This window comes from Protobothrops mucrosquamatus, unplaced genomic scaffold (assembly GCF_001527695.2).
Source record: "Protobothrops mucrosquamatus isolate PMUCROS unplaced genomic scaffold, P.Mucros_1.0 scaffold363, whole genome shotgun sequence".
NCBI classification, from domain to species: domain Eukaryota; kingdom Metazoa; phylum Chordata; class Lepidosauria; order Squamata; family Viperidae; genus Protobothrops; species Protobothrops mucrosquamatus.
In genome coordinates, this window is record NW_015386697.1 from 58,763 (window position 1) to 83,302 (window position 24,540).

Below are 24,540 nucleotides of genomic sequence, written 5' to 3' on the forward strand. Positions count from 1 at the left end.
TTATTATTATTATTATTATTATTATTATTATTATTATTATCTGCTGTCTCTGATTTGCACAAAACCTCAACTTCGCTAAAAATAGCAATATAGAATCTCTGTCACATATTCCCATTCTTCCCATTCTGTTCCAAAGCAAACCCTAAATGTATACTTGTATAGTTCTTACGTATTTTCTTGGGTGCACAAATCAGAACTAAAAAAAGTATTAATCCAAAAACCCAAAGGACGTTCCGCAGGTTATAGCAAGAAAATCTTTCCCTTAGACTCTGCTAGCAAATATCACTCAAGAGAGCATCCTTTCCTTCTGATGGAAAAAACAGAGAAATGCTTAGGCAAATGAGGACAAAATTCAATGTAAACAGCAAAGAAATGTTTATAAGACATTTGTAAGAGAGCCAATTTGGTGTAATGGTGAAAGTCCTGGCCTGGAAATCAAGACACTGAGTTTTAATCCTGCCTTAGCATGAAAGCCAGCTGGGTGACTTTGAGCCAGTCACTCTCTCTCAGACCAACCCACCTCACAGGGTTTTGTTGTAGAGTAAAAGAGGAAGAGGAAGGAGCACTAGGTATGTTCACTGCCCTGAATTATTTAAGGCAGTGGTTCTCAACCTGTGGGTCGGGACCCCATTTGGGGTCGATCGACCATTTCACGGGGGTCGCCAAGCAAGGCTGTCCGCCATTTTTTTTGTCTGCCATTTTTTTTGTCCGCCATTTTTTTCCCCTTTTCCAGCGGGTGCCTTGCCTCCCTTGGGCTGGGCCAGCTGGTGGTCGGCCTGCTCTGTCTCTGCCGCTTGCCAGCTACGCCTCAGCCGGCGCAGGGGGTGGAACCACGCATGTGCGGCGCTCCCGGGCAGGGAAAGTCCTCGACTTACGACCCGTTGGGTAGTCCTCGACTTACGACCGGTTTAGTCCTCGACTTACGACCGGTTTAGTCCTCGACTTACGACCGGTTTAGTCCTCGACTTACGACTGGTTGGGGTCGCGGCATTAAAAAGGTTGAGAACCACTGATTTAAGGCATGATAAAAAATCTAATAAGTAAGTAAATAAGATAACAGTCTCATTACTAAATTGTTTAATCAAATGCTGTACGCCTAAAAATTCAATACACAGGTTTGAAAGTAGCTGTCCTGAAATCAACGAACGCATACTTCAAAATACGCATTTTTGGGGTCACAACTCTAAAAAGGGGTTGTTGCTTTTGGGGATTTTTCATCCTGTTGCTGCTTTCAGTATACAGGTTCATACCTGAACAAGTGCATAGAAAATTTTTAAGATCTGTTTCTGAAGGAGCACAGAATAATGGGAGTTGTCAGGAAGAAGCTGGATCATCTGCTGCTGAATTCGAGGCAAGAATATTTGCATTGCAGCAATGAGAGGATCTCGTTCCTCAGCTTTCTTATATCTATGGAAGGAATCAGAGCCAAACACAATTCAGGAGTAAAGTTTACTCTTGTTGCATTTTGCTTCATTTCGATTTACAAAAGATGAAACTGGTACACGTTGTAATCCTTCTCTCATCTCTGCAGGACAATACTATACATCCAAATAAAGCAGAACGGAGAAGCTATTTTGATTTTCCTAGTGCAGCACACTAGAGTTAATTTTAACCAATTTTAGCACCCCCAGATCAGTGGCGTTTTGGAACATAGCTTCATAGTAAATAAAATGGTATGAGATTGCAGGTACGATACAGAATCTTACAATTGAATCACCCATCTTTCATTATTTGGGTGATCAAACTTTCCCAAATTTACCTGGAGAAAAGCCAATGTAGATAGAAAGGGGAAAGTTTTTGTTTCCAAGAATTAGATTCTCATTCATACCTTATTTTACTTTGTGTGAGGAATTTTTCCTAACTTAAATGCTTTCCTCTGTATGAACAACACCCTCCAGTCTCCACCTGTATAATTTTACAGAATAAGAAAGCCAGTTTTGCAAGAAACCAGGAAGATGCACTCATGAACTAGGAGATTATTTCTAGACTTCTATGGCTGCTAGGATAGACACTTTCTCCTTGAGGAAGATCCACTTACTCATAGGTTTTTACCAATTGGTACAGGCACAGGAGACTTCCAAGCCAGCTTCCGCTATTCGACGACTGCAAGTAAAACCCAATCTTGTCTACCACTGCCGTCCAGTGACCTGGGAAGTCATGCTTAATAATAGCACGAAGGCACATTGTCAGCTGGGCTCTGGGGAAAAAAAGATTGGGAAAGGATATAGTAAAGGAAAAAACAGAAAGAGGGTCTGATAAAAGACCTGCTTCATCAACTCCTGAATTACATATACCAAAACAACGCATGCATTTTAAAAATCTAATAACAGCTATCAACAAATAATTCTAAAGAAAAAAAAAGAAATATCAAAATGTTTTTAAAGCAGCGGTGCCCAACCTTTCCGGCTTTGTGGACCAACGGGGGGGGGGGAGAGAGGGGATTGTTTCACATGGGTGGCAGGCAAGCATGGCGCAACTCCATTTACATGAGCGGCAGGCACACACACCCACCACTTGTGCAAATGGAGCTGTGCACATGTGCACGCTCACCTGCTGCTTGTGCAAGTGGAGCTGCGTGCGTGCCCGCATTCGCTCACCGCTTTCACGGCCTAGTTCCAAATGGGCCATAGGCCGGTAGTGAGCCGCAGCCCAGGAGTTGGGGACCTGTTTTAAAGGATAGGCAAAAAAAAAACAAAACCCCGGTTCAACATGGGATGTAATTGTCCAGAAAGGATCACTCCTTTCTTCTCTTTGCTCCCACTTATTAAATAACAAATAATATATTCAAATTAATATTCGCCAGACACAAAAATCAAAATGTACATCTATAGATGGCCTTGGAAATAATGACAGTAAGGTTGCCAGCTTTCAGACAATTTTCTCATTTAGACAATCCAGAAACAGATAAATGTTTCCAAACCCGGGATACTCTGTGCTTGAAACTGGAGGTTTCATATATTGGCTGGATAATTATCTATCAGGGGTGGTATAATGAACCCTGCAGGGTGCACGGGGTTGGACTAGATGACCTCTTAGTTATTTCCAACTCTTGATTTTATGATATGTGTTGGATATATGATTCTGAAATTCTATGATTACAACTTTCTCTTAATTCCCTGCCAATAAGAGGGGGCATAGGCTTAATAATGATAATAATGATGGTGGTGATGATGATGATAATAATAATAATGAAGATGATGATGATGTTGGAAAGGACTTGGAGGTCATCTAGTCCAACCCCACCATTTCAGACAAATGGCTGTCTAGTCTCTTCTTAAAAACTTCCAGTTTTGGAGCATTCACCGCTTCTGGCTTGCATTATTCTATACCAGAAAAAAGTGAAGATCTTTAACTAGACCTTGGGGGCTGGTAGCCAACTAAAACAACCAAATAAGAATCCAGTTCCACATTCTATATTGGGTATAAGCCACACTATGTACAGTAATCATTGCCCTCTCATGGGGATTGCATTTATTTACTCAATTTGATATCCCCCAACTTTGATTGCATCGCACTTGTGTTGGAAGCACCAAGGCACCTCCAGGTTGAAAGGATTAGCTGGTGATATCACTGTTGCCTGGGGACACTCAGCTGGGATCTCCTTTCATGTCCCCGCAGGAGCTGGAGCAAAGGATGGGAGCTCACCCTGGCCCACAGCAGCATTCGGGTCTCAAATGTGGGTTTGCTAACTTAAATTTCTACTCTTCTAGTTTTATCTGGAAAACATTTTTGCCCTGATGTCATAAAAGGCATGAGGCATATTTTAAGAGCTATAATTATACTTTATCCTTTTTCTATCCCAGCAGATTTCTACAGAAATTGTTACAATCATCTTATTTAGAAAAAGTTGTGGAATACGATTTCAGAAGTGATTGATTTGACTCACTATATGCTTTTATAATATGAGACCCTTTCAAAATACTATTTCTCAAAGCAACACTATGCTGAATAAACATCTATTCAAGTTATTTAAATCTGCTCAATTTATTCTAAGAAGAAGCATCTGCTTTCCTTGGTATAAAATTCAGGACTTTCTGGGGCATGTCCCAGCCTGAACCTTGACATACCTCACTAAGTCTGGAGAACGAATAATTCCTTCTACAATATTATCCCGAATCTGCTGACGATCATTTTCATGAATATTGAATGGAAATATCACCTCTCCGGGAGGGGGCTCCCGGTCTGGCCAGTACTGTGTCACCATGTTCTTCAAGTAAATAGCAGCTGTATTTAAAAAAATGAGGGAAAAGAGAGGAGAGAAAGAGACAGAAAGGAGGAGAGGGAGAGAGAAGTGTATAGAAAGGGCTGTTGATAAATCTCGTTTTAAACAAGAGTTAGGGCAATCTGTAAGGAGAATAACAATTCAAGACCAATGGGCATACAAGAAACTAAGAACTAAAATCCTGGTAGTGAAATCCCCAAAATGTAGATGCCGTTTAGAAAGAGATAACCCAATACATAAAGTATAGATCTGCCAGTAGCAATAACCAAGAATGGCATTTGCAGAAAATTTATTTCCCTAAAATGGGCTTTCTTTATTGCACCGGACTGAGGTATCCCTTGAGATCAAGATGGCTCCCATGCTGTTGGCCTTCCAAAGAGCCATAAAGACCTCGTTGTTTTCCCAGGCCCTGGACTAGGGTGGTTTCAGCCCCCTCTGCTGGATGTTAGATGTTGGTAGAATGTTCTGGGGTTTCTACAGGGTTCCCCATCTTGTTCTTTTTTTCCTCAGCTTTTCTAGTTTGTGGTTTCTTATTTACATTGTTTTTATATTGTTTGGTACATTGAAAACTGCCTGAAGTCATTTGAACTCAGGCGGCATAGATTGAATTAAATAAATAAATAGTTTTTTAAAATATATATATAGTTTCAATTTGTTTACTCAGTTCTAAAGATGATAAATAGGAGGCAAGCTGCAGAACTTCACCTACCTGCTTGCCTGACTGGAAATTCCACTTGATCAGAAACAATGATTTGTAGCAGACTAGGAGCAAAGTTTATTATCTTGTAGGACTGAAAAGGATATAAAAGGTTAATCAGCAAAGTATAGATAGCAGTATTAAACAGGTACTTCAGTTATTAACAGAGAAATAAGCATCACTCTCCTATTGAAAAATAATTGAGTTAGACTCAACAAAGACTGTTTGGTTTTAAGATTAAGAAGCAATTCTGCTATCTTTTGCTGTGAAGGTCTCCAAAGCAGGCCAGGAATTTAATATCCAATCTGTTAATAACCACAACTCTCCTAATATCAAAACATTCACTTGATATTGTCTGTTTTCACCTTATACAACAGGAGTCAACAACCCAACCCTACATGTAGCCCTCACACATCCCAAGATAGTGCCACTGAAATTCAGCAGCAAAATGGTTTAATGGGTGAGGCACATGGCTGGTGTGCTGGTTCATTAATAAAGGAAGAAGCAAAAGAGAGAGGCTACTAGGAAGCAAACTATTATAATTCCCACTCTTAAAATCCCCACTGATTCCCCCATTTCCAGTCCATTTTTTTTTCTCATTTGAAGGATGGGGCTAGGAATGGTTCATCAGATCTTCTATTGGACACAGATGTCTCAGAGCTGAAATCACAGCTGTTTCACTTTGTTGGCTGGTCCACCAGATGTGCTTTCTACAATCAGGTGCAAATAATCTGGGAAGCCATGGAAACAACTGCATTTTGCAAAGTCCCCCTTTGAAAGTTTTGCTTTGATGGTACAAGAGGCCACTTTTGAAATGCATATAACCATAGAGAGGGGCAGAGGGAGTCATAAACTTAAAACTGCTATGGATTTAAAGTTTGTGTGTCTTCACTTATTTACTTTAGACAGCATGTAATTATGTATATGTAAGGGTTAACATGAAAATCTATGCTGACTTTATATATTCAGATCCTAAGCCACTGAAGATGATCTTGGCTCAAAGACATCCAACAGAAATTCTGGATTGCCACCATTCAGTAAAATATATTTTCTAACATTGCAAAAACCAGTCCATGAGCGAGTTTTGCAAGTACAAACTAAGCTAACTTTTTCTAAATGAAAACAAATATAGTATACTAAAATGCAGAACTGTGGAATATTAAAATCTCCTATGTTTTAGGGGGTCTTCTGCCTTCCAATCAGTAGCAAATTCAAATGTTACTAGGTCTCTCACAGAATAGACCATCCACTTTTATTCTATTTTTTCTTCTTTATTTTGTATTTTATTATTATATACTTTTGAAAGAATGTAACAAATGGATGGCACAAATAAATCAGGTAGTGGTAGTGATATATGGGCAAGAAATACTATCATGTGACAAAGAATTTAATTCTAATTGGAAACACTCCTGCACTACAATCCTATACAGTGGGATTCAAATATGTGAACAACCAGTTCTCTGTGTGGATGCCGCTTCCAGAAGTCCATTCTGGGCCTGGGCAACAAAAAATTAGCTACCAGTTCTGCCAAAGTGGTGCGAACTGGCTGAATCCCACCACTGATCTTATACATGGAATAGTATAACATCCAAATTTTGAATGTTAGCATTCATATGTTAATTTGATATATAATTTATAGCATTAATGGAATACATTATTTACTATCTGTAAGTTTCTATATCTATAAATGATTTAACTATGTCAACCAAGTTATTTTAGCTTAAAATTCAATAAGAAGATGTGATTTTTAAGTGGAAAATGAACTTCTAACGATATATTACCAAATATAAGTTTTATATTTCAGTTTCAGTTTTAATTTATTCCTATGGGACCGAAGAGCAATTTTATTGTAGAGGATATTTTACTATCTCAGTCACCTTATCTTATTGTAATCTAAATAGACGGATGTCTTTTGATGCAATGTGCTTAACAAATTGTGTTTAGAATATCATATTGTCTAACCAAGGGCCTTTTTCCCCCAGAAGACAATGAGACTGGCATTTCTTGGAAATGTTCAACTCAATTAATTCTTCAGGTTGCCATCATGATAGTTATTCTGCAAAATGAAATTATACATAATGGAAACCTAAAAAAAGTGCCAATGCATCAGCACTGGGTTCTCCTGGACAGCAACCCAGACTAGAAACTAAAATCTTCTTTGAGTCAACCTTGACTCCTGCTGACTTCATGAACATGCCAGTGTCCCTGCAATTTTTATGACAACAATAGAAAAGTGATTGGCCACTATCTTTTTTTAGGGTTAAAACAAATTCCAGTCTAATCTACAGCCCTGGAGTCATTCAAGAATCAACCAAGGCCTGATATTTTGATCTGAGACAAGGTCAGCGTAAAAGTATAGATACTCTCTGGGATTATATGCCACATAATAAGCTATCTGCAACTACATATGGAAAAGATGTTACTACAATTTTAATAAGAGGCCAAACTTAAGAGGATTTGGGTCTAAAACAATACATTGTATTATTTAATTGATAAAACTAAACAATTGGAGCTGTAACATACTAAGGACACATTTCAGTCCATGCAGATATCTATCACACCTTTATATTAATTTAATGCTTCTACACCATTAAATATTCAGGACACATACATTTGAGGATAAATGCAGCCCTGTTTTCAAAGCACAACCAGAAAGAAAGAAGAAAACCAAAAACCTTTATCAATATCAAAAGGTGCAAAACTGAGAGGCTTCAGTATCTAAAAGTTCAAGAACAGTAAGGAGTAATTTTAGACAGGAAAAGTGGGAGAAACAAGGTGCAGGTTTAATATAAAAACCTAAATTTTATATTGTTTTATGAACTGTATGAATTGCTGTCCTCAGGTTGTTGTGACTACATATAAAATGAGGAACCTATGAATGGGTGATAGTTGTTATACTTCAGAACTGGCTGGAAATTATACAAATGTATCAAAGCAGTGGTCCCTAATCTTTTGGGCACCAAGGATTGGTTCCGTAGAGGGCAGTTTTTCCACAGTCCAGGGAATATGGTGTCATAGGCTGCCTGGATCTAGTGCATGCATGGATGTGGCTTTGCTCACTTGCGTGGACCAGTTCCTGGTAGGCCACGGACCAGTGACAGTCTGTGGCCTAGGGATTGGGACCCCTGTGTCAAAGAGCAGAGTCTAGAACTAAAAATATTTGTGTCCAAGAAAAAAACAAGGAAGTTGTAAACGCTATGACAAAGTTGAACCATTATAAGGCTGGAGAAATTTAACAGGTGAAATATTAAACTATGAGTGTGCTCAGTTATGAAGTAGCTATGTGATATTTGATGTGCATGTGAGGCAGCTATATCTGACAACAGAAAGGATGATGTTACAGTTCCCTTATACAGTGCAAAGACAAAGGTAACAAGAGTAAATGCAAAACTACCACATAATTAGTTTGTTAAGTATGCCTGGAAATAACTTTGCAAAATTCTGATTGAAAGTCCCCAAGAAATATCAATGAAAAAAATTTGGGAAATACAGTTTGGCTTTATGTCAGGTTAAGCTTTTGTTTTTTAGCAGGTCATATATATAAATGTGAGGGAAATAACGATGATAAGGTAAATAGGTTCGAATTATGGAATGTTTTGCATGAATATGGACATGAAGATTGTTGAATGTAATAGCGGCAATGTATCATGAAAATAAAGCAATTCCTGAAAATAAATGAAATGATTAGTGGATGGTTCAGCTCTAAGCAGAGATAAAGACAAGGATGTTTAATGTTTTTAATAGCTCAAGATAGTGGTTCTAACATATGCCAGTGAAACATGGACACAAACCTCACAATACAAAAGATACGAGTGATGCAAAGAGCCATGGAAAAATACATGCTGGGCACCACAAGACAAGATAGAAAGACCCGCACATGGATTAGAGACAAATGAAAATATATATGATCCCATCAAAAGAGTAAAAGAATTGAAATGGAAATGGGCTGTTCACATAGCAAGAAAAAGTGATGGCAGCTGGACTAAGACAGTCATAGAATGGATTCTATTTGATAAAAAGCGTTCACAAAAGAGACCTAAAAGAAGGGGGTGATGACATCAGCAAGTATTGTGGGCCCAACTGGCAAAGGAAAGCTCAAGACCTTACTGGTGGGAAATATGTGGAAAAGGCCTTCATCCTGCCGTGGATAGAGAATGGTTAGGATGATGATGATGATGATGATAGATGAAGATGTAAGAGATACCTGTATCTCTTACATCTTGATCTATCATCATCATCATCATCCTAGCCATTCTCTAAACAGACCATACCAAGATGTAAACAGACCATACCAAGATGTTCGCTAAGAACATGAATGACTTACAGCATATCACAGATTATATGCTGCAATATGGAGTTATGTACAGTATTAGTAGTTAAAAGACAAAGGTTTGAGAAAACAGAAAATGAATGACTGCAACATAAACAGCAATAAGCTAGAGTAAATACATGCAATTGTGTACCTTGGTAGAATGTTTAACAGAACTGGGAATGGTTTGAGAAATGTTAGGACATTTAAATAGTAGCAGAAAGATTACTATGTAATCTGCTGTGAGGAATGTTAAAACAAAACAAAACAGTTTGTCTCTATCCATTTTCTTATACAGCAATGAGAGTTGGGTAATCAGGAGAAACAAATCCTGAATATAATGGAAATGCAGTGGGAACAGGAAGAAATGTATCTGGCAAAATAAGTAAATCATACCTAGATGAGCACTGAATAAATGAGAAATGAATACAGGAATGCATGACTAATATCATATGAGGCGGTTATAGAAAAGAGATGAACCCTGATTGAACTTCCAAATAAATATATTAAGGAAGGAAAAAAGAAAGCTGTGATAGATGAAGCAGATAAAATCCCGAAAATCGGAAACATAAAAAGTTTAAAGAACAAAAGGCAACGTAGGAGGCATGGAGAAAGTGGGGGTGAATCAGATTTAGCTATGCATATTTTCTCTTTTTCTCATCTGGTGCCTTTATTTCTTCAACTTAAGTGTTTCCTAGTCCTTTTGTGCACTTTGCACAACGCTGCCTAGCCTCAAAGAGGCAAGAACATGTGTACGTTCTGGATGCGCCTGAAACACGGAACCCTAAACTAACCTCGCGGGCTGGATTCACACAACAGCCTGAGTGTAACGTACGGCTGTAGTTCGGGAATAACGCGGGCTTTCTCCTTCGAGGCTTTTGCAAGAAGCAATGACAGGCGCTTCGTCGGAAGGGAACGAGGCTGCCGGACGGGAAGGGGGCGGCGGACCTCGTCAGAGACCCTCGGGCGCGAAGGGCGCCCCTTCCCCGGCCGAGGCCCAAGCCCATCGCGGACTTACCTGGTTGAGCTCATTCTCGGCCGCGAGGCGCAACTTGGGGTCGATGGTGCCCTTGAGCGCCTGGATAATTCTGTTGGGATCCATGATCTCCCAGAGCCTCAACGGGAAGAGCAGCGGCCGCCGCACACGCTCGCCGGCTCCCTCCTTCCCCCTTTGGCTACACAGGAGCCATTCACCGGTTTACGACAGCCAAACTGTCGCGAAGACGAAGCTTTGCGGCTTCGGCGCGCCACCCCACTCCACCCCCGTCCGCCGTTCTCGCGGCGGCGGTACATTGGGCGCCATATTGCTGTACGGAAAGAAACGGTGCGCGAACTGCTCGCTGCGGTAGAGGATCGTAGTTCCCTGCATGGAGACCGGAGGCTTAGGCTTTCTCCGTCTCGTCATTTCCTATGTAGGTAATCCTCGACTTACAGCAGTTCATTGAATGACCGTTCAAAGTTATAAACGCACTGAAAAAAAAGTAAGCTATGACCGTTTTTCACTTACGACCTTTGTAGCAGCCCCACGATCATGTGATCAAAATGCCGCTGCTTGGCAACTCATACTTATGACTGTTGCTGTTCTAAGGTCACGTGATCACCTTTGCAACCTTTTGTCAAGCAAAATCAATGAGGAAGCCAGATTTACTTAACTGGGCTACCAACTTATCAACTGTGGTGATCCATTTAACTATGGCAAGAAAGGTCATAAAGTGGGGCAAAACTTATTTAAGAAATGTCTTACTTAACAGAAATTTTGTGCTCAATTGTTGTTGTAAGTCAAGGACTACCTGTATATTTCTATCAGATTAGAAAAAGGGGACAGGGAACAAAAACTGCTTAAGGAGAAAAACTACTTATGGATCCCTCTTATATAGTAGTAACTAGATCAGCCTGCCTGGGAATTTCTCCCTCTGTCTGTTCAGAGGATGCGCATATTTTGTTTATTCCAATTAATAATAATCAGACATTTCATTTTTTTAATGGGAGGGTTTTGTAAATTTGCTAAATGGAAATCCACTTCCTTAAAAAAAAATCCCATATGTTTATTCTACGTTGGTTGAATGGCTGGTGTGTATGTTAGAAGCCACAGTTGGCTTGAGAATTATGAGTTCTCTGTAACTCATTGAACTGGATCAAGTGGGACACTGGGCCAGCACACTTTAACATTTTCATTCATTCCCTGAAGAGGCGGAGGAATATCTTAGCTAGTTTGCAGCTGATGGAAAACAAGAGAGGGTAGCTAATATTCAAAAACATAAAATTAATAACTTACCAAGTACTAAATGTCACAAGACAAATGCAAAATTCTTTTAGGAAATTGGAAACAAATTCAGGTGCAGGATGGGGAACCACAATAGCACTTTTGTTGTGTAGAGGACTAATTTTCTCCTTCATCTAAGGTGGCTAAGACCTAAATTACAACAGATTCTTGAATTGTTTACATGCTATGTAACAGATACACAGCTTTCATATTACCTACTACTGAATATAAACACGATGAGACACTTATTGAAATAATTTTAAGCATTTTTCAGCATTTAATTCTAGCACTGAAATCTGCACAAAAAAACTATATGTTCTGCATAAAATACCAGGTCCCAGTGCATTCAGCATCTACACATACAAGTAGCAACCATGGTCAGTGACATATCCCTGACATGAGTTTGATTTTTTTCAGTATTCTGTAGAGATATCAAGAAGCCTCTTTATGTCCACCATATGCACATATCATTCAGTTAAAAAATATTTACCTTTGGGTGTTCTCAATTTTTTTTAGCTCAGATCACGTTTCACTTAGTTTAGCTTGTATCAGAGCTACAGATCCTACTGATATATCGTCTAAATCAGACATGTCAAACTCGTGAAGTCACGTGACATTGCGCAATGTATCGGGACTGTTTTGCCATTGCCAGCAATGGGGTGGGCGTGGCTTCTGCATGACGCGTCCGGCCCATGGGCCGGCAGTTTGACACCCCTGGTCTAAATGAACAAAGAACACCAAAGTTTGGTGCTTGTTTCCTTTATTTCATAAACAAATCAATCAATGTGTAACAGGATGAGAAAATCATGCCATCAAATAAAGAGCATAATTACGGCTAATGATCACTGATGTTCACACCACAAAAATTCTAAGGCACATATCTCTCAGCTCAAAATAAATTTTCGAAGACATCTGTAAAATACTGTTGATACCATTTGCCTGATACCATTACCATTCTAATCCTCTGAAGCTTCACCAGAGACAGCCTTGCAACTAAGATCAATTGAAATAATTGTACATTCAAAAAAAAAAAAGTGGCTCTCATCACATCAGAGTATAGGATAGAACTAGCTAGGAAGTCACAAAAAAAACTAGAATGTCATCCAAGGATCTGGGCAAATTTTGACTGTACCATTAGAAAAGCACTGTACAAAACAGAGTAGCGAGAAAACCATAGATATTCAAATTTAGTCAAACAGCTAGATGAATCTCCAGACTCCTTGAGAAATGTTCTATGGACAAATAAATCAAAAGGTGGAACTTTTCAAGTTACACAAGTTCAGTTAGGACTGGTGGAAGCCAAATACTGCATTCCACAATAAGAACCTCATACCGATGATCAAACATAGAAATGGATAGTGCCATATTTTGGAGATACTTTGCTGCTTCAACCTCTGGATGACTTGATATCACTGAATAAACAAAGCATGAATTCTACTTTTAATAATTCCTCAGAACAGTATCAGGCCATCTTTCTGACATCTAAAGTTGAAGTGAAGTGGGTCATGCAGCAACAGAACGATCCCAAACATATAAGCAAATCTGCAAGAGAATGGATAAAGAAAAACAAACTCAGTGTTCTTGAGTTGCTAAATCTAAACTCAGGGCTAAATGCCATTGAACTGTGGATGTTCCACTAAAAGCTACTGAATTAAAACAATACACCATGGAGGAATTAACCAAAATTCCTACATAGCAATGTGAGGTTGATCTCCAATTATAGGAAGTATTTATTAAAAGTTATTGCAGTTAAATGTGATGCAACAAGTTACTGAAGGAAGCCAACCACATTTTCAATCACAGGCTGCAGATTGGATGACTTTGGGAAGTAAATGAAACAAGTACTTAACTTTTATATTTCTTCATTCACTTTCAGATGGATCCATGTGAAGCTCTGATCATAATCAATTGCAAAGGAAAGCAAATATTCAGAACATCCAAAAGGGGCCAGATACATTTCCATACAGCTACAATTCAGGAATAACTTTTGTGGATAATTCAGGAATACCTTTTGTAGATTTGTTTGTTACAAATGAAACAATCCACAACAGTAAGATTTTATCAATAGGATTACTAATAACAAAACTGTTTGCAAGAAACAGTTACTGTACCAAAAAAACCCACCATTTAAAAATCTGCATAGTAAATAGGCAAGTTTCAGATGTGTTCCTTTTTACTTTCAGTCACACAAACATAGCTTTAATATTTGTTAACCTGTTCATTGTTTTTTAAAAAGGGTAACACAAAAAGCAAGTTTAAAATGTTTTATTACCTCACCATACTGAGATGTTTGCAAGTTTTTCAATACCGCACATTCACAAAAAGATCTGGAGCTGCCTTCAGGACATAAGCCAACTGAATCCTTTGATGAAGAGAGAGAAAAGGCTAGAGGTTGTGATGAAAGCTTCACAAATAGTTTAGCTAACATAATTGTCATTTGGAAAAATAGGAGGGCCTTTTAGAATTTATAAAAATGCTGAAGTCAAATTAATTGGGAACTTTAAAAAAAGAGAGAGAGAGAGAGAGGCAATTTTTAGATGTTTAGTAGTTGTTCTTGGACACCAATACCAGGAATGTAAAATAACACAGAACCAAAGTTGTAGAGGAAACTTGAATGAAGAACGCAGAGGAGAATTTACCATCTCTGCTTACGGGTATTCTTCCAATCTGCTCTTCAGGTAGTTTCAAATAAAGTCCTCAATTGTGAATATCTCCAGAGTTGTTCCACGGTGATGCTATAGTGCAGATCTTGAAGCCTTTAGTCTTCAGATGTCCAAGGGCAACAGTTCCTAGTAAAAACCTTGAGTGACAGCCACTCATTTCCAACAACACAAGGGTTTTGTAACAAAGGTGTAAAATCTGAAGCAAAGTGACCAACAATACTAGTGATTAATAAAATAAGATGTAACAATCCTGCTTGTATAGAGGTTTATCATCTCCCCATTTACATAATTACCTGTAGGTTATTTTTCTGCTGCAGCATTCGCATCAAAACTGGTAGGGACAGTGACTATAATAAAGTCAGTATTTCCAACTTTTGGGGCTTAGGGACACATTTAGAACTTGAGAAACATCTAATGTTCTTACACCATGGTTGCTATGGCCAGTCACAGTGCCCATTTACTGTACATGGTGACTTGCCCAATTTCTGCCACCTTACCTTTTTTTTCCCCAGGCAGGAAAGTATAGCATTGAACTATTGCCAGGTAAATACAAGGCCAGAAGCAGTTTTAGAAACGGTGATGCTTACAGCTGATGTTTTGCTATGTTGGGTGCTAGTTTCCCAATCCTGGGAATCGAGAAAGGTTCCTGCAGCTGCTGTGTTGAGAACTCAAATTTTACATAATTACATAAACAGGAAATGAATCTTAGTCTCAATATTCCACTTGCTTTCAACATTTAAAAAATAAAAATGATGTATAATGTTGTGTTACAGATTGGGGAATGACCCATCTAATTTTTAGTTGTAGTAATTCTCCAGGGAACTCCGTCATCTACTGTTTCTTCTACCAGATTTGTGGGATTGAATCTGCAACTTTTCACATGCAAGGAGCATACTTCATAACTGTGTGTGGATCTGTTTTCTTTCTCCAGTGGAATCTTATTTTATTTATTTATAAACTTATATGGCCACCTATCTTATAGTGAGCTCAAAATAACGTTCAATAAAACCAATGAAATCTGGTCAACTGAACCACCACATAGCTCAATTACAGCACCATCCCACTAACTCTAAATTCACACTTGTATTTGTTCACTTCTATCCTAGCATCATGCCTGGATGAACAAGCCAAGTCTTCACAGCCCTCCAGAAAATTAATGGGGTGATAATATGACTCAGAGTTATTACAGTAGCACAAACATTGATACTAAGGCATTTTTTTTTTATTTAGGCACAAGGCGTTGCGAATAACCTAGACTTGAGGCAAATTTGAGTGGCATAGTAAGCTGATAAATTACAGTTTAAGAGTAAGTGCAAACATAACATTCAGAGCTTCACTATCAAGGCTACATCACAACTGATAAAGTGCCACATCAGTGCTGATCCAACTTCAACTCTTTGCAAAACAAATCACCATATATCCCACTTTAGAATGGTGTGTTTAAGTATTCAGTATGCAGTGTGAAAGTAGCCCACCAGTTTTCACCTTCCTTCACCAAACCGTTGCAGCAGCTTAATGTTCAGTCTTGATACAGGAGATATCCTGAAAAGGTAGAATATTTCCAACTACTTCCGTAAATAGCTCCTCTATGAAGACGTAGCCAAATCTGGTCTCCTTGAAAGAGCTGGAGGACTGCATGGTTGCTTGCAGTCTCGTGATCTGGAGCACCATCATTGGCATACGCAGAGACTAGAACCTCTTCATTTTTCATGAGGTTCACATATAATGGTACATTAACAGCTAGCTTCAGCATATGGAATATGAATACATAAGTACCATTAACAGGACAATTGAACCTACCAAGTTGTATATCAAAGGTTTCGCCAAGATTGTTTAACAAGAGGTCAAACACGATGGGTTGATCTAAAGTTCCAGGAGCCAAGTTAGAAGTTCTAGCAGCAGAAAAGGCAACTCTCATCTGCTGTGGGAGGGGATAGACGTGTACAGGTAGAATGGTGGCTGCTTGGCTCGTCACAGGCATATCAACAGGAGTGATGCTGCGGGAATCGCCCTGCCCAGTGTCCCCACTGTTAAACATCTCATTGTCACGTTCTGGACTGCTCACCTGAGAAGAATCGTTCCATCCTGCTGTTAGAGATCATGAGCAATTGTTAGTTCTGATGTAACTATTAAGAAATCCATTTTTAGACGTTTTCGAAGTTCAGTTTGCCAAGATTTATAGAGTAGATCGGCCTTCCCCAGCTGAGCATTTCCAATTCTGTTGGAACTACAATTCCCCAAATTAGCCAGAGTCATAATATGGATGGCATCATGTATGAGAAGGCTGATCTAGACAAGTGCCAGTTACTGGTTTGTCCCTAGTTTTTAGAAATTTGTTCTTCAAATTGTGAAAAGAGGACATATGGTTTCACAAATAATTTATGTAGGGGTTTTAAGGCTAAAAGACATAATACTGTGTTTACCTTTGGCTTCAACAGTTAATTAACAAGTATAACCATGACTTGAGAATATCCCATACTTTACCAAGTTGTTTTATTTTCTCTGACTTCCAATTTTGACCATGCTGCTCTGCCCCAGTATTTGTTCAGATTTGTTACTTTACTTAATCCCTTGCAGATCCAGGCTCTCAGATTAGTATTATTTCATTAAAAACAACTCAATTAACCATGCTCCAATCCAGCAAGTTTAAGCTAGAAACAGGTTTTTCATCCTTCACTCTCTAAAAGCTGAGTAGAGGTGATATATGCATTGAACATACTTCTGCAATGAGTTCAGGGTTGAAATAATTTAAATCTATTTTAGACACCAGAGACTTAAATACATCTGCAGTATCTTTAATACCATGGTGAGAAATATAAATTTACCATTACATTTTTTTGCATAGTTATCAAAACTATATTATTTTCCTCAAACTGTTGCCCTATAAGTGTTTGGGGAATTCTGAAAGCTACCATCCAAAACATACTTCGAGGATTCCAGGTTGGAGATAGCTAGGATATTATGAATTATAAAATACCTAATTTGATTTCCAGAACTACTTCATGCTATATGATGCTCTTCAAATTAAATATAAATTCTCACAGCTTCTGACCATAAAAACAAAAAACTAATTGTTTAGTCCAAATTACTACACTCCATTGACTTACATAACAGAATGCCTAAAAACCCATTAATAGAATTTTAATCTTATATGTATTTATATTTTATCATGAATGCATAGTGGCTGCTTACCCATAGCTGCTTTAATATTATATTATACAATAGGAAATATATTTTGCAAGGATGCATTCATTGCTCTTACTTCCAAGAAAAGACGCATCTTTAAAAATATGTTTTTATTTAGTGTAGAAAACCAAGTTACCAATCTGTCAACTATATTGTTAATCAGTACTAACTGAATTGGTGCATTTTGGCAACTACAAGATTATTTTCAGACTCTGCTTCTTTCTCATTTTTCTCAGTTTTTCTCAATTCCCTTCTTCTGAAGTATTTTTTACCACGTGTTCTACCTCGAGCGCTACCTGCTGAGCAGTTTTCTTCCTGTCTGTTTTCTTGCCTGTAACCTAAAACACAGAAGCTTTAAGGATTTTATATTTTATATAAAGCTGATATGGCTAATCTGGAATCAAATATTTTCTTCAATTGCCTGAAAAAAATTTATTCTTTTATAGTCTCCAATACTATGGGCAAAATGTTCTGTGCATGGAACAGCCTATTCAGGTTGTCTGAATCCAAGTGGATACTTTTTAAATGTTTGCATTCAAACACTGAGTAAAATTGCTCTATTTGTTCCAGGCATAGACCAAAATGTAGATGTTCTAGACAGTAAGTGGCTCAGAGGAAGAGAAGAGCAGAAAGTTAAGAACCTCAGTCATCCCTGTTGAGGAAAAGGTGGGGATGGACATTTTCCTCCCTGCTCTAATAAAAAGAACCTTTGCAAAAGTTTTTAATTCCCAGCAGTTATTAACTGTTCAAAATTAGCACTTAGGTATGCAAGTACTGTATATTGTTAACAGCACTGAATGGGTAGCGATTCCTTCAAAAGCAGCCTCAGATTCCTTTCCAGGCATATATCAGGCAAAGTGCCTAAGAACATGGAGTCTGTACTTGACTGTTTAGGCAACAATACACATAGTCCATAGTGTGCTGGAATGGTTAATCATAGTGTAATGCAACCTGAGTGAGCACTGCAGTGTGACTTAAAAGAGACTTCCATTTTAAATCATGTTAAAAGTAAACGTACCTCTTGAATTAGTTCGACCACTATTAATACCTCCTCGCTTATAATTTGGTTGGTAATTCATATCCTAGAACATAAACATTTGCCTCAATTTAGTAAAGGGCAACAACATCGTTCTTACAATCACTTGAATTTTTTGTTACGATTAGTGAGATAGCAGAGTAGGAGGGAACTGTGCTACGTCTTGCATCAAACGTTTGTTGCTACCTGGCAAATATCTGCAGTCCAATATCCTTGATTAGCACTAATTTAATTAGGATAGATCATATGCCTGTAAATGTTAAACTACAGCCAATTCTTGTTCTAATTTTCCAGCATGCTTAATTGATGGTTATTTTCAAATATATTATTCATAAGAAAGACTGATATCAAATAGGCAAAGTGAATAAATTTCAGAGATATAAACCCCAAATTCAAATTAAAATTCATCAATAGGATACAAAATATACAAAACAGGTGTGACCTATGATATATAATCCATTAATTATTTATACTCAATTTATTTGCTCTAGGAGGTCGCACTTACTATTAGTCATATTAAATTACTAGCCACAGCATGCTATCAGGTTTTATAAAACATCCCTTATGTCAAGTGAATGCTTGATTTTGACTTTTGCACAGAACAGAGGATGCCAAACCATTCTAAAGCATACTTGGTCTCAACAAAGCTTGTCAAGTCATTACCCTCTGAGAATACTGCACTGAAGAGTAATCTCTGCCAGGAAGTTGTAATTGGCTATAGGTTCCATTAGGGATTGAAGACGGTCCTCTGTAAGCTTCAAAACCTGCTGGAATAAAGTGTTGTTTGATGTGAAACACTTCATATTTCCATTAACTACTAAAAATGGGTGGCCATGATAATTCAAATATTCTTTGCAGTATAAAACAGCATCCAAGAATCCAGGTATCTTATACCTTTTTTTGCTGTATCGTTCTTCTGAGATGGGTGGCCATATACAATAGAGAGAAAAAGAGAGATTGGGAGGGGGGGGAGAGATATGATAGACAGGTGATAGATGGTTGCAAGATTGATAGATTAGATAGACAGAAAGATAAATACCATTAAAATGATCAGTTGTGATGGAATGTGCATCTGGAGGGGGGGGAGTTTTGGCAACACAGAGCTTTCCCAAACAGAGGCCCAAATTAAGGGCAATCCCGAGTTGGACTGGGGCAGGAGGAAGGTTCAGGGCAGTTGCACCCTAGAATCTTTCAGGATATATCTAGTAGATTAGAAGGTTATTGTTTTAGTTTTGTCCATTAAGTGCAACCAAATAAATAAAGGATTGGATTTTGCTGTGTCATCCTTGAGCTTGTACCTGACACCAGGGGAGAGACTCTTGTAAGTTCAACCATTGTAAGTTGAAAAATTGCTAAAAAGGTGGTTGCTAAGCAAGGACCATATGTACAGGCCAAAAGCTTATTGGAATAGTACAGACTTTTAAGTAGGGTTTGGAGACACTCATACTTCTGGGAGGTAAGACTAGGTCCATGACTAAGAATCTCTGTCACTTGGATTACACCCAGTGAATTCAGATCTACAGAGATGCATAATCTGCAGCCTATTATAGTGCAGCCTCCAATATTTCCCCATATCTATTGCTTGTCAGCGAGGAATTCCAAACCATCACTACCTCCTCTACCTAGGGATTCTCATATGTATGCTTGCAGTGGAAGATAAAAGTCTCAATATACGGGGAGAACATTAGCGCATGGGAGAATGATTTGTTACTCGCACATGTACTGAACTATTTTAAATCTAAGCATCAGTGCAGATGCATGAGAAGACAGTCGCTCTTAACTGCCAAATAATTGTGGTGAAGCAGTATTTATATGTAATGTAATTTAAGTCTATGTATCATCCTGCCCCTTCCGCAGTGTGCCCTTGACATGCTATTCAGAATGGGATGGTTCTTGGTCCAATAAGAGTTGTATTCCAGACACTACAGTGTAATTCCACAGAAGCTGAACTACAATTAATTATCACTCTTTCAGGATTCACTTCGGAACGGCAATAGAAATAGGTCTGCATCAAACCATACATCAATATTTTCATAAAACTGGATCTTACCTTTATATCCACCAGGGGAACGATAAGAATTGGCCACTGATCTTACACCCCTGAGAGAACCTCTGATAGATCCACGGTTTGCAATAAAAGGCTGAGATGGTCTAGAGAAAGTGGCTGTCTGTGCTGCATAAAAAGTGAGGGTACCATTGCTGACAGGAACAGCTCCCTCAGTCTGGCAAGTACCTGGTTAAGATGAGAAGTGCACATCTTACGTATTTCTGTAAGCTACTACAAAGGAAAAGGATGTGATTCCTGATCTTTTTCCTCAACCTTTATTAATTGCACTCCTGCTTGTAACACACAGGAATATATTACCTTGTTATTGTTAATAACTGTTTAAAAATAAACAAATTTGTTGAATTTAAAACTTCATTTAAGTAGTTGGAATTAACATAAACTAGCCAAACTGGAGGCTTGTCAATGTTAAGACAGACAATGATGAGTTTAAATGTACTTAACACTTCCTGCTACAAAAAAAACCCAGTAGATTAAAATATATGAACTGTCTATGGGACATAAGACATTGAAAAAACAAAACCTGGCAATTTAAGTTTTCCTGCCATTCATTTGCATCAAAAAGGGTGTGATCCACTCTCTCTTTGTTACAGAAGGAATTAATTCAACATTCTATTTTCCCACCATAGAGAAGACTACAAGGTACTCAAAAACATTCATCTCAGAAGTGGGAGTTTCCTCTGCCTATCTCCCACAGAGATCGTCTGATTGAAGTATCCAGTCCCTAAAAATAATTTGTAAACAGGCAAAAGCTGTCCATTTACCTCCAAAAAGAGAAAATTCTACTATAGGTTCCCAACTAATGGAATGCAGAAAATGGACAATTGTATAGCTTTGCAACAAAGGTACTAATCTCTCTCCTTGCCCACACAATCATAGCAGATGAAATCAAATCTTTTCATTGGAATGCATTGGAAATTGTTAGAGGGAAAAGGGAAAGCTTTGACATGTCTCCAATTATACTCCCACGTAAAGTATAAGTGAGATTACAGGAAGGAATGAGGAGGAAGCTGAACATTTTCTAGCTTTTTAGAGGTAGGTGGAGTTGGGAGGACATAAGGACTGAAAAAATCATGACGGTCTGGCCAGGTTGGATGATTCAGTGAAAAATAAACCTCCTTCAAGAAGTCAAATCAAATTAAAATAATTAAAGTTCTGTAATAGAAATGCTTCCAATTTCCAGTGGCTGTTATGTTTACTCTTGACTTATTATTAAAATGCATTTGCCCTTACAATTACTTTTCTCTTTATGATATATACTCTTCTTAGATGATCATGGGACTTTCCAGCATTGGGGTAAAAAACATATGGCCAGCTTAAAACTTAATGTTCATTCTGGTCACGTCAGACTGCACTATCTTCTCAAAGGATGACTCCACGAGTAAAAGGTTTTCTAGTAGAACTAAAAAACCAAATGTGAACACTTAAGTTTTTCTGTCATTTTTAAAGTAATGTCTGTTAAATATTATAGAATGTTCAAAATGAGTTTAGAATCATGGCCATCTCTTGCATCACCAGTTCAGTTACTGGTTTACACTGAAATTCTTCTTACCGTTTGAAAGGGACTCTTGTGAAAAAGTTATTTGTTCTGCATTTTGAGTAGATAGTAATTTACACGGAGGCGGCGTCTGTGTGCTTGCTGTTGAAAAATTCTGATTGTATCCTGTAGAATGCAGAGAATTCTCTTTCGCATCCTGCTCCCTACGAGGTGGCAATGGTGCATTCACTTTGAACACCTACAAAAGACATAATGTTATGAACTATATCAGCCTCATATAAACCCCAAGCAGCAGCTTTTAGTGCCCCAGATCAAAATGAGATATCATTCATTGGGGAAACTGAAATGTTAATAATTTACATTGCAGAAATGAAGAAGAGATTCTATAACTTCCAGGAAATCTCCTGTCTAACTTGCACACTTTTGATTAATTTCATCTAGTGTTATATGCTGGGACTTCTAATTTACTAAAGTTCTAATTTCTGAAATGAAACATTGTGAGAAATAGATTATGGGTAGTTCCCGACTTATAATCATAATTTAGCCCAAAATTATGGTTGTATATTGCAGCAGTCATTAAGCAGGTTACCATACAACCGTGACTAATTTTACCTTTTTTCTGGCAGTTATTTAAATGAATATGGTCATTAAACAAATCTATTATACCCAATCAGCGGTTTTTGCCAGAAATTGGAAGTAATAACTGAAACTGCAAAAGAAATTGCCAAAAATCAGTCACGTGACTGTAAGATGCTGCAAATGGCTATAAATGCAAGCCAGTTGCTAAGCATGCAAAAGGCAATCACATGACTGCAGTGTGTGTGTGTGTGTGTGTGTGTGTACAGTCGTCAGAACTCTGGAACCAAGTCAAAAGTATCTTTTGAGGGGAGCCATCATAACTTTGAATGGCTGTTAAGCGAAGATTATCTGAAATGTCTATTCAACAAAATGTGGTTTTGTTGTCCTATATCTTATATGAAAGCCATCTGTTCTTTGTATAGAAGCTGCCAAAACCAAAAATTTTGACCAATATTTTGTTGTGTTGTCTAACATCTAATTATATTGTACTTACAGTCTGCATAGCCTGAAAAGGAGGTGCTTTTACATTAACACCACTGCTACTTGATGGAAGAGATTGAAAAACTTTCCCTTGATGTTCTGGCGACACGCTAGTTCTTGAGGGTGTCAGTGGTGTCTGTGATTCACTTGAAACTGGAGTAGGAACCTTGAAGAGAAGCACCATAATGAAACAGACATTCTAGCAACAAACAACTTAGGTTGTTAAAACTAAAAATTATCAAACATCAGCAGTTTCTGCAAGCCAACAGTTATATTTATCTTTAATAACCTACATTATTATAAATATTTGGAAGGGTTCTCTGAAACAAAGATATGTAGAAGTAAAAAGAGCAAAAAAGAGCAGTTTTTTAACTCAATTCTTATTCTTAATATATTATTTTTAAGCTGAATAACTATGGCCTTTTATGATATAAACTGCTCAGTAATTTCTTGAATTATGTTACACAAAGGTCATAAGTAGTCCTCGACTTACAACCATTTGTTCAGTGAAGTTACAACAGCACTGAAAAAAATGGATTTACAACTAATATTCCTGACACTTATGACCATCACAGCATCCTCACAGCTATATGATCAAAGTTTGGCCGCTTGGCAACTAGCATGTTATGATTGTTGCAGCACCCCGGTGTCATGTAATCATCATCTGCAACCTTCCCAGCCAGCTTCTGACAATCAATGGAGGAAGCTGAATTCACTTAAAGATGGTGTGATTCACTTAACGATTGTAAAAGAGATAGTAAAATTGGGCGCAACTCACTTAACAACCACCTTGCCTAGTAATGGAAATTTTGGTCTCAGTTGAGGACTACCTGCATGGGAACTTGAAATTCTGAAGTCCTTGAGAATGTGGAACAGAAGTCTGGAGAAGCCATTCCAAAGGTATTAAATTGTACTCAGTGGCCAAGCTAAATATGATATTTCTTAAGAGACTGATGGAGGTAGTTTCTAGAGAAGGCTCATTTCAAGAGATAACCAAGATAGAACTGTGTATAGTCTCCATATGGTTCCTCTGAGGTAAGGTGAAAGAAATCCAAAAAGATTCTGTTCTTGCATTGTGCTCTGCTATAATAATCACTAGCTTTTTCCCTCTGTTACAATGTAAATTTTAGAACTCTACCACAGAGATCCCCAACCTTTTGGGTACCAGGGACCAATTACGTGGAGAGAGGTTTTTCCGCGGACCAGAGAGGGCATGGTTTTGTGTGTTGCCTGCATCCCGCGGATGGGGCTTTGCTTGTTTGTGCAGACTGGTTGCTGGCATGCTGTGGCCCGGTACTGGTCCACGGACTGGGGTTTGGGGATCCCTGCTCTATCACATTCACAATTATTATTATTATTATTATATTTGGATTTATATCCCGCCCTTCTCCTCGCGGACTCAGGGCGGCTGACAATCAATTAAAATACATAAATAACAATTACAAATTTAAAATTAATTAAAAGAAATATTTGAACATTGTCCAATTAAAATATAATTAAAACCCCTCTAAAAATTACCCTAGGCCAGTCCTGCAAGCTGGA

General features: G+C 38.1%; 2 protein-coding genes across 2 annotated transcripts in view; both read right to left on the reverse strand.

The window, feature by feature from the left end:
* The window catches only part of IPO8 (importin 8), a 46,387-nt gene extending 36,043 nt beyond the window's left edge, over positions 1-10,344 (reverse strand). Inside the window, exons 1-5 of the mRNA XM_015815663.1 lie at positions 10,247-10,344; positions 4,932-5,013; positions 4,068-4,224; positions 2,039-2,197; positions 1,251-1,407 (exon numbers count right to left, since the gene is read on the reverse strand). Coding sequence (XP_015671149.1) covers positions 1,251-1,407; positions 2,039-2,197; positions 4,068-4,224; positions 4,932-5,013; positions 10,247-10,330 — 639 coding nt within the window. The 5' untranslated portion in view covers positions 10,331-10,344. The remainder of the gene's footprint in view (positions 1-1,250; positions 1,408-2,038; positions 2,198-4,067; positions 4,225-4,931; positions 5,014-10,246) is intronic.
* A 5,329-nt stretch (positions 10,345-15,673) lies between these two features.
* Positions 15,674-24,540, reverse strand: part of CAPRIN2 (caprin family member 2) — a 34,124-nt gene continuing 25,257 nt past the window's right edge. Inside the window, exons 15-20 of the mRNA XM_029284077.1 lie at positions 23,012-23,164; positions 21,994-22,177; positions 20,427-20,609; positions 19,040-19,140; positions 18,359-18,422; positions 15,674-16,242 (exon numbers count right to left, since the gene is read on the reverse strand). Coding sequence (XP_029139910.1) covers positions 15,674-16,242; positions 18,359-18,422; positions 19,040-19,140; positions 20,427-20,609; positions 21,994-22,177; positions 23,012-23,164 — 1,254 coding nt within the window. The remainder of the gene's footprint in view (positions 16,243-18,358; positions 18,423-19,039; positions 19,141-20,426; positions 20,610-21,993; positions 22,178-23,011; positions 23,165-24,540) is intronic.